Source organism: Penicillium daleae, assembly GCF_028827525.1.
Source record: "Penicillium daleae strain IBT 16125 chromosome Unknown utg000002l_segment0_segment0, whole genome shotgun sequence".
NCBI classification, from domain to species: domain Eukaryota; kingdom Fungi; phylum Ascomycota; class Eurotiomycetes; order Eurotiales; family Aspergillaceae; genus Penicillium; species Penicillium daleae.
Window position 1 is genome coordinate 774,846 of NW_026623150.1, and position 16,983 is coordinate 791,828.

The 16,983-nt window shown below is 51.1% G+C and overlaps 6 protein-coding genes across 6 annotated transcripts; 4 read left to right on the forward strand and 2 right to left on the reverse strand.

Moving 5' to 3' along the window:
* Window positions 1–1,316: 1,316 nt before the first annotated feature.
* Window positions 1,317–3,278, forward strand: N7458_001308 (MDR family MFS transporter; the record flags this gene model as incomplete). The annotated part of the gene is made up of 3 exons (XM_056904691.1): window positions 1,317–1,942; window positions 2,000–2,121; window positions 2,173–3,278. The coding sequence occupies 3 exons, from the start codon at window positions 1,317–1,319 to the stop codon at window positions 3,276–3,278; spliced, it is 1,854 nt and encodes a 617-aa protein (XP_056768798.1).
* A 2,871-nt stretch (window positions 3,279–6,149) lies between these two features.
* N7458_001309 (gamma-glutamylcyclotransferase) lies at window positions 6,150–7,001 on the forward strand (the record flags this gene model as incomplete). Its single annotated transcript, XM_056904692.1, has 2 exons — window positions 6,150–6,332; window positions 6,471–7,001. The coding sequence occupies 2 exons, from the start codon at window positions 6,150–6,152 to the stop codon at window positions 6,999–7,001; spliced, it is 714 nt and encodes a 237-aa protein (XP_056768799.1).
* A 724-nt stretch (window positions 7,002–7,725) lies between these two features.
* Window positions 7,726–8,793, reverse strand: N7458_001310 (RNA recognition motif domain-containing protein; the record flags this gene model as incomplete). The annotated part of the gene is made up of 6 exons (XM_056904693.1): window positions 7,726–7,766; window positions 7,845–7,880; window positions 7,985–8,265; window positions 8,343–8,449; window positions 8,535–8,607; window positions 8,774–8,793. 6 exons carry the CDS (start codon window positions 8,791–8,793, stop codon window positions 7,726–7,728), a joined length of 558 nt encoding a protein of 185 aa, XP_056768800.1.
* Window positions 8,794–10,799: 2,006 nt separating this feature from the next.
* On the forward strand, window positions 10,800–12,805 carry N7458_001311 (uncharacterized protein; the record flags this gene model as incomplete). The annotated part of the gene is made up of 4 exons (XM_056904694.1): window positions 10,800–10,878; window positions 10,939–11,282; window positions 11,332–11,401; window positions 11,457–12,805. The coding sequence occupies 4 exons, from the start codon at window positions 10,800–10,802 to the stop codon at window positions 12,803–12,805; spliced, it is 1,842 nt and encodes a 613-aa protein (XP_056768801.1).
* Window positions 12,806–14,623: 1,818 nt separating this feature from the next.
* Window positions 14,624–15,063, reverse strand: N7458_001312 (uncharacterized protein; the record flags this gene model as incomplete). Its single annotated transcript, XM_056904695.1, has 2 exons — window positions 14,624–14,727; window positions 14,787–15,063. The coding sequence occupies 2 exons, from the start codon at window positions 15,061–15,063 to the stop codon at window positions 14,624–14,626; spliced, it is 381 nt and encodes a 126-aa protein (XP_056768802.1).
* Window positions 15,064–15,457: 394 nt separating this feature from the next.
* Window positions 15,458–16,838, forward strand: N7458_001313 (translation initiation factor eIF2 subunit beta; the record flags this gene model as incomplete). Its single annotated transcript, XM_056904696.1, has 5 exons — window positions 15,458–15,469; window positions 15,696–15,801; window positions 15,904–16,462; window positions 16,568–16,604; window positions 16,665–16,838. 5 exons carry the CDS (start codon window positions 15,458–15,460, stop codon window positions 16,836–16,838), a joined length of 888 nt encoding a protein of 295 aa, XP_056768803.1.
* Window positions 16,839–16,983: the final 145 nt, after the last annotated feature.

The following is a 16,983-nucleotide window of genomic DNA, read 5'->3' on the forward strand; positions in this document are numbered from 1 at the left end:
CCATACCCTACTCTGTTCTCCGTCTACTTTGTGATAGAGTTCCGGCACAAGGCCGTTGCATGTTGACCCGGGCGTTGTCCCGTTATTGTCTTGCACGGAATCAGTTCTCCCAATTTAGCACATTGTTTGTCTAAGTGCCCTATCATGGTTGTAGGTTGACAGTTTGACGCTTACCTCTCGACAATCAATCTTAATGGGGCGATGGGAGTATCGTACTGATGATTTATACTTGTCGTTCTGGTGTCTCTAAACCTCCCCCTTTCGGCATTTGGACATGATTGGCTAAATTAGAGTTGAATCTAGACCTTAAAATCATATACGATAATACTTTAGCCATGGTAATAACTAGGAAGCGTTGTCTCCATTGTACGCATTATACCCATTGTTGGCTCTTACCAGATTGATACTCTTCTACTAAGTTTCTTTCATGTGTGGGTCGCTTTGGCTTCGTGGATCTTTTCGTGCAGGTGGGGTCGAAGCAAGCCTATGGATCCGCTTTCTGAACTGTTATTTAAAGGGTCAACTTGAAAACCCAGTGGGACGATCATGCGCAGGGCAGATTCATGTCAGAAACTTGTCTATATCCGGCGATTGAAATAATTATAATCAATCCACGTGTGACTGTGTGATAATCCGTCAGCTCTGTATTTTTAGTTTTCAAGTAGAAAAGTCCGGGCCGAGTCTTGGCGTTCGTTGCTTTTTTTTGCCCAGCGGGACATCGGCACATGGCATGTGGCATGCTTTCCGTCGATGACCAAACAGCAATCTGCATTTGTGACTCCTGCAGCCAATTCCCCGAATGCATCTTCTAACGATCGCAGATTGTTTCACACCGCTAGAAGGCCATCAACGATACCTCGATACCTCGTATCTTGATCTCTCTCCGAGCTGCATGTACCCTTGACAAGTTGCCATACCCCTGCTACTCGGCAGTTCGGCCTCCATAACTTCCGCCACCCGATCCTTTTTGGCAGCCCCAGAATTAACTCCGAGCTTCATCCCCCAAATGAGTCTTCTCAATACGAGCACCACGGTCACATATAAGCCAGATCAGGCCGCGCTGATTGCTGTCAAATGACCTCCAAGCTCTGAATTGCTCGTACGACAATCTCGGCCTTCTCGAGAACCCCCGTGGTGACCGGATTTCTGCAGAACCTGCGCGGCGATTGATCGATCCTAATCACCGAGGCGGTACCTGTTTCTGGCTGCAACACCCTGACCCCTCGCGAAGACTTTTTACCTAACGATTTCCCCCTCATCTATCGCTCTGTCCCTGTCAAACTTTCTGTCAGTCTCGCTTGAGCCTTCATACCACGATGACGGGCGTGCACCAGAGCCACGACTCGTCGAGCGGCGACACAGTCGTCTTGCAGACCCCCACGGAAAAATCTTCCGTCGAGACACCCTCTCCTGCTGCGCAAGAGAAGGAGCTAGAGAACCACCCCGACCTGGACACATCTATCCCAGCTGAGGACCCAGAGAAAGATGAAGAAAATGACACGATGAAGAAGCAACCCTCCGGCGCGCCGTTGGACCGCACGCCCTCCCAAGCAGCAAAGATGGGCAAGAAAAAGATCATCGTCGTTATGACCGCACTTTGCCTGGCGCTGTTCCTGGCTGCGCTGGATATGACTATCATCTCAACGGCTTTACCAACAATCGCGGCTGAATTTGCTGCCTCGGAGAGTGGCTACTCGTGGATTGCGTCGTCGTACCTTCTTGCGAACGCGGCTTGTATTCCGCTCTGGGGCAAGATTAGTGATATCTGGGGTCGCAAGCCAATCATGCTTCTCGCCAATGTGTGGTTCCTTGTCGGCAGTCTGATCTGTGCCTTGGCTAAGAACATGGCCATGATCATCGCTGGCCGTGCCATTCAAGGCGTTGGTGGTGGAGGTATCATCATCATGGCTAATATTAGCGTGACGGATTTGTTCAGCATGAGGTATTTTGAAAATCTCTGATCTTCTTCTTGGTTACAGCCATGCTAACTCTTCTTCAGAGATCGACCCATGTACTATGGCCTCTTCGGTGCTACTTGGGCTATTGCAGGTGCTCTGGGACCTATTGTCGGCGGTGCTTTTACCACCAGTGTTACCTGGAGATGGTGCTTCTACCTGAACTGTATGTACACCTTGCCAAACCGCTGAAATCTCAAGCTAACAAGACCCGCAGTGCCCATCGGTGGAGTCTCGTTCCTCATTCTGTTCTTCTTCCTCTCTATTGAATCCCCCAAGACACCATTCCTGGCTGGCTTGCGCAGCATCGATTGGGCGGGAACCTTCCTCATTATCGGCGGCACTCTTATGTTCCTGTTCGGCCTGGAATTCGGTGGCATCAACTACCCGTGGAAGTCAGCCACTGTTATCTGCCTCATCGTATTCGGTATCTTCGTTTGGGTCCTGGCTATGCTCGCTGAATGGAAGATTGCCAAGTACCCCATCATCCCTCCACGCCTGTTCAACGAGTGGGGCAACGTTCTCATCCTTCTGGTCTGCTTCTGTCACGGCTTCGTCTTCATCTCAGGCTCCTACTACCTCCCGCTCTATTTCCAGACCGTCCTGCTAGCCTCCCCTATTCTCAGCGGTGTCTACACACTGCCCATGGTCCTCTCCCTTTCCATCGTCTCCGCCGGAACGGGTATCATCATGAAGAAGACTGGTCGCTACCGCGAGCTGATCATCGGCGGTCTTGCTTTCATGACTCTCGGTTTCGGTCTGCTGATTGACCTCAAGCCCTACGCTTCGTGGCCACGCATTATCATCTTCCAGCTGATCGCTGGTATCGGTGTTGGTCCTAACTTCCAAGCACCCCTCGTCGCCTTCCAGACCGGCATCCGACCAGCAGACATGGCAACTGCTACCGCAACATTCGGTTTTATCCGTCAGCTGTCGACGTCCATGTCTGTCGTCCTGGGCACAGTCATCTACCAAAACGTGATCGGTCAACAAGCCGACAAGCTCATCGCAGCCATCGGCCCCGAGCTCACGGCCCAAATCTCCTCCTCCTTCGCCGGTTCCTCCAAAGAGCTCATCAAGAGTCTGACCCAGCCCCAGCGTGAGGTCGTTCTCGAGGCCTTCACTTTCGCTCTGAACCGCATGTGGATTTTCTATACAGCTGTTGCGGGCCTCGGCTTCATTCTTTCGTTATTCATTCGCCCTCGCGAATTGACCAAGACGCATACCATCCGCAAGACCGGTCTGGAGGAACAAGAGCGTGCACGCCAGGAATTGATCGATTCTCAACGTACGACCGAGGGAAGGTCTGAGGTTGAGGCTTGAGTTGGTCTGGCCTGGCTTCGCTTTTTGATACCCTTGTCTTCACCCCACCTCCTTAATTTTCTTTATACCTTGGGCACTTCTCCCCACTCTTCGTGACCACGGCTTTGCTATTCGCTGTATCTATATTCAGTGCTTAATGTCTATGTATTTAATTGAAGCGTCTGCATCGTGAGCTAACCTGTTCAACGGGTTGCCGCGCACTACGTTCGTGTCATGAAGAACACAGCTCTGATCGTTGGTTTGCGGGGCTCGTTGGGCTCTCGCGGTATATTAAAAGTATGAAGGAAGTCTTCTGCAAATAGAATCAATATAGGATTTGTATTATTGATTTTCTGGACAATTTGTATAGGAGCTGTCGAATTGGAATCCTTCCAAAGTACCGATGGGACATCTGGCTGAGTGGCTCCACCCACCCACCTCTGCATCCGATCAATTTTAGAATCCGAGCCCGAGTCGGTTCAGAGTTCAAGCAGACCTTGACGGACGGTACAGTAACATACAGTATCCCAATCCTTGGCTAACCCTCTATCAACTCTACTCAGTCGAATTGATTACCATTGCTTCCTTTCCATGCTTTAAGCACGTCATTGCGTGGTGATCCTCCAGTAGAACTTCGGGTCATCGAAGCCGCGATGAACCTCAAATATCGGCCATACGCAAGTGACCCACATACCGGACTCATGCCGAAAAATCGATAAATGTCGCCGACAGCCTTGCTAACTCAAATCCCGATATTAGCAAAGGGCCAAGAATAAGGACTGATGAGCGCATAAGATAATAATGATCTTGTATCTGTCCCTGCCGAATTCCCTTCAATCTTCAAATTCAACCCCCACACGACCACCCGGGAAGAATCAGAATATTGAGAACCCTAACCGGTGAGAAAAAAACCCATCGCGCGCCAAATTTCAGTCTAACCCCGAGTTGTGAACATGCAATCCTATCTGCAATATCGTCGATTGTGAAATTCTGTCTGCGTTCAGCTGGACCACGCATATATCCAGCGCAATGCCAATACCAATGTGAAAAGAGACTCGACATCGGGTTCTTCATCAAGCTCGGGCTCAGCCACTTCTTGCGCAATCGCAAATCGTATTAATGGCGATGATGCTGCTGCAGTCACACCTAGTCCCGAACCGCTGGAGAAAAGCAAAACGTAGCGCTGTGAAAAGACAGCCCTAGCGTATTCCCTTCCGGGCGTTGATATCCAGAAAGAATTTGCGTCAACGAATCAGCCAGTTGATTTGTTCATTGCCAGCTGGGATGGCTGAGAGTGCAACGAAGTGCCAGTTCTTGATTACCGTCCACGAACCGATCATTTTGTTGATTTCGCCGTATATGATTGTGGTTTGCGATGTTCGGGGGCACTGGTATCCCGATCAGTCTGTTCTGGTTGTTGGACTGACTTTGTAAGCATCACTGTCCCCTCTTCGGAATCATCTCTATCTGGTCTTCTATATAGGAATCGACATAAGTTTGGTCACCTATAATCGTCTACACCCTTTTCGGCTTTGGTACCATCTGCGTGTTCATTAGTTCCTACATGTATGTCATCGACTCGTGCAGCATTTATGCTGTATCAGTTCTGGTGTCATGACAATTGTTGGGATTCCGTTCTATCAGAATACGGGTGTTCATTGGACGCTTCCTATCCTCGGGCGTATCAGTGCTTTGCTGGTCCCTGTGGCATATGTGTTCACATATATGGTCCTGTTATTCGGTGGTGGAGTTGTTATGCTGTGAGGAGGAGAGCAAAGTTTTAGATCGGATATATGAGATATTGGTTGAATGATTGGATAGAGTTATGGAGCATCCCGATGCTTGACCCACCAATGCGTTCTGGGGCTTGTGAGTAGAAAACCTAAGATAGAAGCTGGTAATGAGCGATCCTCAAAGAGTTTAACAAGTCAAGTATGCAGCCTACGCTATTTTCCCTTCAAATGACGTTTATGGTTCTCTATAGTCCAGAATTTAGTTGTACCTGTTTTGGGCATTTCACAAGGAGCGTGACAGCATCTCATCCCGCACGAGCATTGCGATATGCGGAGAACAAACACTGCAAACATCGTGGTGATTTGGATTTCTCAGCACTCACCAGCAACACCATACATCAATCTATACCAGACATACGGACTATACATAATTGATTGCTCCCGTTCTTCCATTCAAAGTTCCTCGAGCCTGAAAGCAGTGTATTTCATCGGTCGGCATTCACTCGAAGTCGCTTAAGCAACAGCCTCACTGCTGGACAGGTATATCTCGGCTCGGCCAGAATGGCGGCAGTTTTACAGGGACATCAGGTACATCCCGACGGGCGAACGTGGAAGACACATTTTCCGAAGGGGGATTTATGGGTATTTGGATATGGGTAAGTTAAGAAATGTGACTTATCAGTCATGGTGAACGACCATCACACAATCAATCTGGCCACTTTCTTCCCCTCGGGAAAATAAAGAATCAAACGCTGATCCCTACCCTAGGAGCTTGATTTGGAAACCACCACCACACTACGGTATGCATTATGCAAGAATGACCTCCCGCTCTCCCCGAGCAAAAAGACCCTCCTCGCACTGAGCCTATCTACCGAGCTGGTAGCTCCTGGAATCGTGCCCGAACCCAACTAACCACGTCAACATCCAGACCAGCGGGTTCCGGGCTACATTAGTGGCTACGTGCGGCGATTCTGGCAGGTACGTGAAGTGCAAACCCGTTTCCCTCCAGCGCCAACAACTCTACCTCACATGTGTACCATCGTGGCGGAGTTGGCGCATTCAAGTCTAGAGCGATCCACGCTGACCCATGGCCTGGGGTGGCGTTCCTCTTTTAGGCTAGGTATCTTCTATTTCCCCCAAATGTGGACGCGAGGCGTCTATGCCACTGCAGCTTGACTGGGTGGTGGTCTATGATAGCCCAGCTACAAAACCGCATCAGGGAAAATGCAGCCCACTAACAAGGAATGAATGTAATAGTACCGACCATCGGGGCACGCCCGAGCAGCCGGGACGAGTCGTTACCGTAATCGAGCGCGAGTTTTGGGAAACGCTGGATGATCCGGTACGTGATTTCAAGTAATATTCCCTGTTGGCTGCCTATCTCGCGCTCGAGCTCGAGTGGGGATTACTTTCAGCCTCAAGAGTTTCGCCATTTCCGTCCCACACCAGCTAACCAAATCCCGATACTTCTAAAACACAGCTAGCGACCCTGGAATCCGAGTCTGCTTCGACGGGGAAGGTCTGGGGTGCAGCGTATCATATTCCCGCCTCCCACGCCGAAGAAGTTCACGACTATCTTGACGAGCGGGAAATCGATGGCTACAGTGTACATTTTACACCCTTCCACCCTACATCTGGGCCGTCCAAGGACCCGCAAGAGAATGCGAACCACGCTACACCAATTATCTGTATGGTGTATATCGGGCGGCCGACGAACCCGCAGTTCTTGCGTGAACCTGAACAGCGCGCCCCGCAGGACGTCGCGCAGGTAATCAGCGCGGGACATGGGCAGAGTGGGAAGAATACGGAGTACCTGTATTTGTTGGAGAAGGCGTTGGAGGGACTTGGACTTGGGACTGCGGATGTGCATGTCACTGATCTGGTGAAGAGGGTTAGGGCTATCGAGGCTGCTGATTTGGCAGATCGCGAGGAACGGCAGGCAGAGCAGGAGGTGAAGGAGTATTTGGCGCGGTCGCCAGCAGAGCATGTGCATGGGGACAAGATAGAATGAGGCTTGTGAAACAGGGTCCTTTCCCGCAGCTAAAATGGGATACATAGAACTAGACAAGACCAGGACCCTGATTTGCAGATTCGATGAACCGTAAATGGTGTTACAAAACACGCGCAGTTAGCCAGATAGAAATAAAGATCTGGCTTCATTCACAGGCATCCCAGTAGATCTCCAAGACTGCACGGTTCTTGACCGAAAATAAGACATTTATCCTTTTCCAATATTGGAACAAGCATCACATCCCGTGAGAACACAGAGGAAGAGCATGCAAGACGAACCAAAGGCTTCCAATAAAAGGGGGGGGGGGGGAAATAGAAACAACGTCCATATCATAGACAACACATCATGAGCCAAACTAGTGCCAGGACGTGGACACAATCATCGGTATTTACCCATACAGCCTCAAGTAAAGGATTCGATCAACGGTCAACGACTAACGATCAACGATCAACGGTGCCTCATCGCACGGGATAATATGAGATTAAACGGAAAGAGCATCAAAAAGAGACAAAAAGATTAGAACGAGGATTTCTGTTGCATGTTCCGCGTAAAAAAAAAGTCATAACCCAGTTCTCTCGCCGCATTGCATTGATATCCCGATCCGGTCAAATTTCAATTCATCGCTCTCCTCGTCTCAAAAGCAGTCGTAAGCAGTTTTGCGTGGGTAGAAAAAGAGAAAGGACGTCAAAAGAGGGGGGTATGCTGAGCATCTGGTCATGGCACTTTAGTTGCCCTCGGGAGCGGGGGCCTGGTTGTTTCGCCAGCCTGGAAATCGATGAGTTAGTACGAGCGAGCGATAGCGTTGTCACAGCAAAAGCCGGAGGAAAAAGGCATTGAACTAACCACCGCCACCACCGTAGCCAGCGTTGGCACCGCCGCCTATCACAATCAGGTTAGTTTGGTACTCTGATTCATTGTGAGAGAGTCCCCGGTCTGCCGACACTGAACCTGAGCCAAGCCGCCGAAACAGGATCACAACTCACCATAACCACCGCCATAGTTGCCGCCGGCGTAACCACCGTTACCACCATTTCCACCGTTTCCACCATACTGCTGCTGTTGATAGCCACCGCCATATCCTCCACGGTTGTAACCGCCGCCACCGTTACCGCCGAAGCCACCACCACCACCACCACCACCACCCTGACCACCCTGGTAGCCACTACCGGGCTGCTGGTTGTATCCGCCGCGACCCTGGAAGCCACCATCGGGACGGCTGGGACGGTCAAAGGCCTTGTCGACACGAATGACGCGACCATCGAACCTGCACGACGCGATTAGTTGAACGGGTCCACTGATGGAAATTTATCAAGTCAGGAAGAAAAAAGAAAGGGTCCTTACTCCTGGTTGTTCATGGCGTTCATGGCAGCATCAGCCTCAGCATCAGTCGCAAAGCGCACGAAGCCGAAGCCACGACTGCGCAGAGTTGCGCGATCCTTGACGACGATCTTTACATTTCTGGGGTTAGACCTTTGCGAGTTGTATCTCGGGGAGGAGCAGGTGCGGGGCGCTGGATCGCGCAATAATACTGACAGCTTCCTGGATCTCGCCGAACTGCTGGAATCCATCGCGGAGAGTATCATCATTGGTGTGCCACGAAAGGCCGCTTGAGAGAAAAGGTATTGGATTAGTTCTTGAAGTTTCGGATTCAAATCGACGGTGCAGGGGGTATTGTCGTTATCAATTTTCTTTGTCCGAACGGACGAGGTTCGGCTGCGGGAGGGGCCAACAGAACCAGGAGCGGGGGTCAGATTTCGGGGGCGGACACATACTGGACAAAGAGCTTCGACATGATGGCGGAAGCTGTTCTCAAAAGTGGAAGTGGTAAAGGGAGAGAAACCTTAGGAGGGGATTAGCGATCAACGAGGAAGGAAACCAAAAAAAGGTGACGCACGGAAGGATGGGCAAAGAGGAAAAGAGCGCAACCGAGTGGAAGGCAAAAGGTAAAAACGTAAGAACCCGAAGAAAGAGAGGGAGGGAGAGAGAAACGGGCAGGGAGGATCCTAGTGGTTGCGAAACGAGTCCGCAGTCAAACCCGTGTAACAATCACACTGCCTTAGGGCTTCCACATCCTTGGGGATTTTCTGCTTTGGCACCAATAATCGGCCGGGAATGGCAAATATAATGCTTACTTGAGGGTTTTTGTTTGTTGGCCGACCAGTGAGCGGGCTGGGAAGGAGGACGAACGAGGTACGAAGTAGGGGGAAGTTGAGAAAAAGTCGCCAAAGGTGGCTAAGCTGTGGAAGTGGGGGGATGCTCCTCTGACAGTAGTGAACACTGTGTTGTTTTTAGTTTGAGTTGCGTGCAGATAGTCTAGTCTCGTCTTAGTCTACTTGGCCGGAGGAGCATGTACATACTGGCGTCTGTTGGAAGTATTCGTTTTGGTCGTATTTTGTGTTCGGAATCCGTACAAAATGGTGCCAACTACGACTATCACGAATGGAGACTCCCTCCTCCTCACCCATCAGTCCCACCAGCCTAAACTTTGAACCGTTTGATTTGTCGGGACCCTGTCTTTGCAAGCTCTCCGTCAATCAGATGTTACCCGAGGCTGGCTCTGGAGACATGGGGAACGCTAGCAAGCATCGGCTGATGGTCAATGTCCCTGCCCCTCATCTGCATTGGACCTCTTTTTTTCTGGCCTGCAAATACCCCCGGAGACCCGACAAAGTCCTCCTATCCGGATCTACCAGTGGTTGCAGAGACACGGGGACTCAAGGAAGCAAAAATGAAAAGGTCCTTCCTGGGTCTCTCGCGAGCGGATTATACCGGAATCTCGCTTTGATGGAAGTTGTCCGATAGATAGCAGGCAGTAGCGGGTTTGCCAGAATCACCACCCAAAGCCAGACCAAGAAAAGGTACCTTGGAAGCCATCGCGGCTTGAGCGGGGCCATCTTCCATGCATTGCGACCCGTGGAAACCAGTCCGCGCGAGCCCTCAACATTTGGTCATGGATATAGGTCGACACTGAGGGGGCATCAGGAGTGGAAAGGACGAGGGCATGGAAAGCAAGCACACTTGCAAGTTAGAAGCCCTTCATTCCCCCGTACCTCACAGTTTGCCCATGCATTTCGGGACATCTGCGATAATAATGTTGACTTTCTCTCGCCCCCATGATTCAGCCGGGGATTGGCCCACCACCGACCATCAGCACGGTCTAGCCACCATGCACCATGCAACGCCTTTGGAGATGGGTTTAGCCCTACCAGGCCCATTGGGGATCCCGTCCGGCCACAAATGATCATCCGCAATTGCTCGCCCGTGTGTGCAGGAGGGGCATCAGGACCCACAAGCCGCTTGGGCCGTAATCCGTCCTGTCGGGTGGACTGCGGACGTGAAGAGCGATCCGCGCATGGATCGGCTTGACAGCGCCGACGATGAAAGTCATGAAGGGGGGAAGAGAGAGTATCAGCCTGTTGTCCAGTGGAAAGAATAATAAATCGAGCCGGGAACCTTGTAAGGAGGCGTTGCCCTCGAAGTTAAATTGATCCCTTGCTGCTCCCAGCACGATGGGGACTAAGTGTGCTGCAGAATATCGTACAGTATTCTGGAGCATGGCGTGCATCCATGAAGATGACAGTCGAATGGTACCATAGTTCGGAGATGGTCAATAATTGAAAGACAATGACCGCGAGGGCAAGAAGAAACTGACGCGGACGGAGGAGGATGCTGGTGCCGACTGCAGGGGCGTGACTTCCTCGGGCTGGGCACGTCGGCGTTGGCAGACAGTTCAAATCTCCAGTCGACTTGGTACATTCAGAATCAAAACTCCTCTTCTCTTCAATCATTGTCACCTAAATGGAGATCAATGCCGAAGAATCTATACAGCGGTGGCTGGCAAATGTCCCCGAAGGTCCGCCATCGCAACCGGATTGCGGTGCGTTTCGCGATGAGTATTGACATGTCGGCTAAATCACTAATAAAGGACAATATGCAGAAGGTCTGAATACCACAGGCTTTGAGTCCAATGGGAAGCTTTCCACTGCTCTGGAGCCAAGTGACACTGGCCCAGCCATCCGTTGGCCAAATATCAACAAACGGCCGCGAGACGAAAATGCAGACTCTGGACAGTGTCTACACCCACGGGATGTGGGCAACCGGTACGAAAGAAGACCGCGTCGCAAGACTCGAGATGATAAATATGAATACAAACGGCCGGGTTCTCCAAGAAAACGACTAGCCCGATCACACAAGGACAAGGGTAAAAGGACGAGGACGAACAGGAAACATGCAATGAATGATGCCTTTCATGCATCCAACGTTGCTCGGGAAAGACTCACCGTAAGTGTGTCAGCACCACTGCAGTCGACATCTCTAACTTGATGGATAGCTTCGCAATACTATGAACATGGGTATATTTAGCAAGGGCAAAGCCTCATCGCCGATCAAACTTCGCGACGGTAAGTGAACCAAGACGTGAAGACAGTCGACAATGGCTAACGCACTGTGACACAGCTCCTGACCTTTCTTTCTCAGAAACCCGATTTCTGGCTCAGAAAGATCAAGTGCCTTTAGGGACAGGCACTGGCGCAGGTACAGGTTTTGACGAGTCTCCCCTGCAGAAGAAACTAAGTCAACATTCACGCCCGAAGATTTCCCACTACGTGTTTCGTGAGCCCTCAAAGGTGGTGGCCACTGAGCGACCCACTATTCAACACACGGCGTTGTCCGTACAGCTCAGTCAAGGAGACCAGTGGCATCCCTCGGGGCCACAGGGTATTACGCCATCCACCCCAGCTGCAGCTTCTGCCGCCCAATGCAGCCTGGGTAAAAAACAGGCCAAGCTTCAACGTTCGCAAGGTCAACTGCCACACTCTGATCATGAATCTCGATCTCCAACGCCATACTCTTGGTCTGTCAGTGATAGACGGGGGTCGCAGCAGAGCAGAAAGTTGGAAGATCGGTTGCTGAAGATTCTACACACCGGCCTATCGCCACGATCACTTGATGAAGTCAATAACTCTCCTGGCTCCATGAAAGGTTACTGCAATATACAGGATCTGAGGGGTCTTCTCGAAAGTCGAAAGACCCATTGGCTGCCACAGACGAGCATCCATGGAATGACGACTTGCAACGAGGCACCGGAGTCTCTTGCGGTGGTAACTGAAACTGCCCAAGGCCTCGAAAAGGTCACTATTGCGCAGTTCGAGAGCTCAGAAGCGGCATTAAAGAGTGGCAACAGGCCAAGTCACATACAGAAAACCCCAGATGGCCTGTTCTGCATACCTCAGCGCAACCAGGTTCGCAGCCAGGAGGACGAAGTCCCAAAGGACCTTTCACCATCGTCTCAGCAACACCGTCCCGTCCTTATTGAACCAAAATCAGTGGGGCTGGATTTGGAGGATGACGATGCCTTCTTCCAGAAACTGGATGCAGCATACTGCTTAATCTTCGAGCCGGAGGGCGTTAGGCCTGAACCTTTGGGTCTGGGACCCATCGTACGTCACGGGTCAAATTGGTCTATCGCAAAGCAGACCCATAATCATGGTTCCATATCCTCCCGCAGGATACATCCATCGCTTTGCGAGTCGATTGATACGTTGTTGTGTGGTCAATTAGGTCTTGATGTTTTACCTACATTCGCGAACCCTTCTCATCGTCCACACGAAGAGTTGACAGCGTTTCCTCAGAGTGATATCATGGCATTGCAAGCCTTGGAACGTCACTCGACGGGAGAAGTCTTGGTACAAGGCCCTGAAGTGGCGCACAGGTTTCATCTGAGTGGTCCTCTTCCTGCAAATGCTTCCGAGCAATTCTGCCCCCCAGTCCCACCGGAATTCTGGAGACAAAAGAGACTGTATTGATATGTGAAGCAGTTTATACTAGGTTACTTACCTTTAATGTCTCGTTCGGTGGAAATGTCCAGTGTACATGTGCTGCAGACGGCATCATTTCTATTTCCCACTGTTTCAATAAGCAGTCCCAAAGACTTCATAGTAGGGTGATATAGATCCTTGGTGCTTATACTATACATCCAGGCACATCTTGAACCGTTAAGGACTCAACGTCTTTCCTTATAGGTGTGTTTGTATTCCATAACGAAACCATCACGGACTACACCAGTAAAGAACCTTCTCCACCCGGGTCAGACCGTGGCTTTTGTATCTATTCTCGGACACTCTTTCCAGATACAGCAAGAAGAATCATAATTCCGAGAGCCTCGTTTATCCGGGCTCGGTGATGCAGCTAATATTAACATGCCAGGGCCGGGTTGGTTCATTCAATTCGCAAGGTTGAGATAGTTCGATCTAAGCTAGAATAGAATCGAAGCCTGAGACCTGGATGCGCAAGCATCCGGCCCTAAATAATGTCGACGGTGTTTTCCGCTACGCTTGGAATAAATAGCTGAGCACGCCCGCCTTAACAGCAAACACACAGTTCAGATCCAATCTCTCTCTCCCAGGGCATCGCAAATTATCGACCATGTCATCCGAAAAGCCAACCATCCTCCTCATCCCAGGCGCATGGCTTCAAGCCAATGCTTTCGAGGCTGTAGCCACCATCCTCCGCGCTCAAGGGTATCCCATCCAAACAATGACACTACTATCAGCCGGTGGCCTGACATCAACGACCGTAGCCGACGACGCATAAGATATCAGACGACGATTCTTGAGTCAGCTTGTCACGTACGGGAAAGAAGTCATTATTGGCATGCACTCGTACAGCGGCATCCCAGTTGTAGAAAGTGTAAAAGGCTTCGCACGGAAGGACCTGCCCGCGCAGGGAAAGAAGGGAGGTGTGAGATTAATATACATAACGGCGTTCTTGATTACCGCCGGCCAGAGCGCCGCGTCCATTCTTGGCGAGCATATAAACGAAGTTATGACATTTGACGTATGAAGCCCTATTCACATCAAGCAAGAAGGTCTGCTGTAGGGGTTGTACTGACGAGCCCAGGGCGATAAAACATCCCCGATAGGCCCACGGGAAAAGTTCTATAATGACCTCGACGAAGAGACGGCAGCTAAACATGTCGAGGCACTGGTATACCACGCAAAGCCCAGCTTTTATACACCACTCACGTACGAGGCATACCGAGATGTTCCTACAACATTTATACTCTGCAAGAAGGACGCACATTCCCTTTGAGGTGCAGCAAGGTATGGTCGCTGCTATTGGAGAAGGGGCGGTGCGAACGCATACCTGCGAGGGAGCACATTGCGCTATGCTGAGTGTTCCGCAGGATGTTGCGGATGGAATTCATGATACTGGGGTGAAGGGGGTTTGAAAGTAGCTCTTTTGGATTGTGGTAGGAATGTACATGTGTATGAGGGGAAAGCGTATTCTAAAATGGGACAATTGATTGGGTATAGAACAATCTTAGAGCAAGATTTGTGACAGCATCTTCGGATGTCAGTGGATGCTTTGGACATGTTGTAATGAGGGAGGTTTCCGTTGTGACTGTTGTCTGGGAGAGAAGACATGGAAGCCATCGAAGATTCGAGGTCGCAAGTGGCTGTTTATCCGGTGTGTCCAGGTATACCGGAGCACATGGTATTGGGTGACATTCGCGGTGGCGGGTGTCGTGTTCGAATAGGAGTGATGAGCGGATCATAGGAATGAGGTAATCTGGCCCGGAGAGACCTGAATCGCCGTCAATGAAATAGAGGAATCTAAATGAATCATAGGCTTGCGGCCGCCTCGATGACACCGGCGCCCTTGAAGAGACCAGGGCCCGTAACAACGATCTCGACCGGGTACTTCCATTGCATGAATCTCGTCCAACCTGTCGAAGGTCAAGATTAGTCGGACATTCACGCTTAAAATAGAAGGCATTTCACATACTCCAGTAGGCACAGCGGCGGCCCAGATATTTGCCAACAAAAGGCACCAGAACCATCGTCAGAAGCAGCTCTAATTGCTCAATGCTTTCCCGCCATTCCGCCTCGGCATCCGAGTAGTCGTCGGAAAGAGTCTCCAAGTCCGAATCTGTTGTTGATTCTGAGGGGAGAGAAGCAATATCATCGTCTGTCTCGGATCCGAAGGAGTTCTCGCGCGAAGGCATCATGTACGCCGACATGGAGAAGGAGGGATTGGACTCGGCAGGGGGAGGGGCTGCCATGGCGGCGAGAGTCTATGAGGAATAGGAACCGGAAAGTGACAGAGGAAAAGAAAGATGGATGAGCAGCGGCCTGCCTACTGCCCGAACTGTGACACAAGCATCTGCTGGCACAAGGCGGAGGAATAGATCGAGATGTAGTCGCGAATCGGCTGTTGACTTGCTCGTTGATCCCAAACGTAATGGGCAGCACGTGACTTTGTATGATGGTTGAGTCACGGTCACGTGCCAGTGTCCCGCGATAACAGGCTCGCCTCCCCCAGCGGCGGCGGAGATCTCAGAATTCGATCAAATTCGACATTGTCGACCTGTTCACGAACTACGCGATCTCATACGAAACTCAAACTCTCATACCCGCATCGGTTGTGAAGTGATTCGAATCTTATAACCACCCAACATGGCGGACGCCGTACGTTACATCTCGTTTTCTTTTTTAACGACACCCACATTTTCTTTGAGACTGCACAATACCCCTCGTCCCATATCCTTACAGCTCGCGCGGAAGCACCCTTTTGCCAGTTTAAAGGAGCGACTGTTTTCTATCTGATAGATTCAGTTTCTATCATCATCTGAATCTTCTCTGCCTTTTTTTTCTGGCGTCATAGCTAATCTGGTGCCTGCCTTGTCCCGAACAGGAAGTCGAGCAAAAACAGCGCAAGTCGGTCGCCTTCAGCGAAGGATCCGTCATCATGGACACCAACGGCCAGGTCACAGATGCCCCGGCTGCCGAGAAGCCCGCCGGTACGCAGTCCATCCTATACCGCAGTTTATCCCATCCCCGCACAGTTCGAGCTCCGCATGCTTGTCGAACCGGACCCGCTAACGGACCCTGTCCATTTTTAGAGAACGAGGTTGACGAGATGACCGATATGTTCAAGGGTCTCTCCAAGAAGAAGAAGTCCAAGAAGTCCAGCAAGGAGACCGGCGATGCGGAGGAGCCCACCGCCGACGGCGAATTCGATGCCTCCGCCCTCAAGAAGAAGAAGAAGAAGCCCAAGAAGGACGCCGGCGACTTCGAAGCCAAGCTCGCTGAGGCCGGTATCGATGAGGAGGGCGACAAGGAGGAGGCTGAGGACACTCTCCCCGAGGGTGATGCCGAAGCTGGAACTGGCATCTGGGCACACGACGCTACCCAGGTCATCCCATACCCTCTCCTCGTCTCGCGCTTCTTCACCCTCGTCCAGAGCCACCACCCCGACTTGCTCTCCAGCGGCACCAAGGCCTATAAGATTCCTCCACCCCAGTGTCTGCGTGAAGGTAACCGTCGTACCGTCTTTGCCAACATTGCCGAGATTTGCGCTCGTATGAAGCGTTCCGATGAGCACGTCACGCAATTCCTCTTCGCCGAATTGGGTACAAGCGGTAGTGTGGACGGCAGCAAGCGTCTAGTCATTAAGGGCCGGTACGTGAAACCGCATTCGCAACCCCTATCCTCATATTCTGGGCCCCTCATGACTTTATCCTGTTTGATTTTGGTATGCTAACCGGTCTTTTTGTCCATGCACAGATTCCAGGGCAAGCAATTGGAGTCCGTCCTCCGAAAAGTACGTTACACTCAACCAAGTACAACCTCCGTTATGAAACATCCACTAACCTCCTTCAAGTACATCGTCGAGTACGTTACCTGCAAGACCTGCCGCAGCCCGAATACCGAGCTCAACAAGGGCGAGAACCGTCTGTACTTCATCACTTGCAACTCGTGTGGATCTCGTCGCTCCGTCGCCGCTATCAAGACCGGTTTCCGATCCCAGGTCGGCCGCAGAAAGCGTGTCGGTTAAATGGAGTCGTGGGGCTGGCTGGTTCGGCATATTGTGGAGGAGGGAGTTGTTTTTATCTCTTCTTTGTGGCGTATCATCTACTAGGACGTTGGTTGATGAAAAAAAGACTCCATGGTATTGTATCTTTCCACTGCGTGGGACTTGA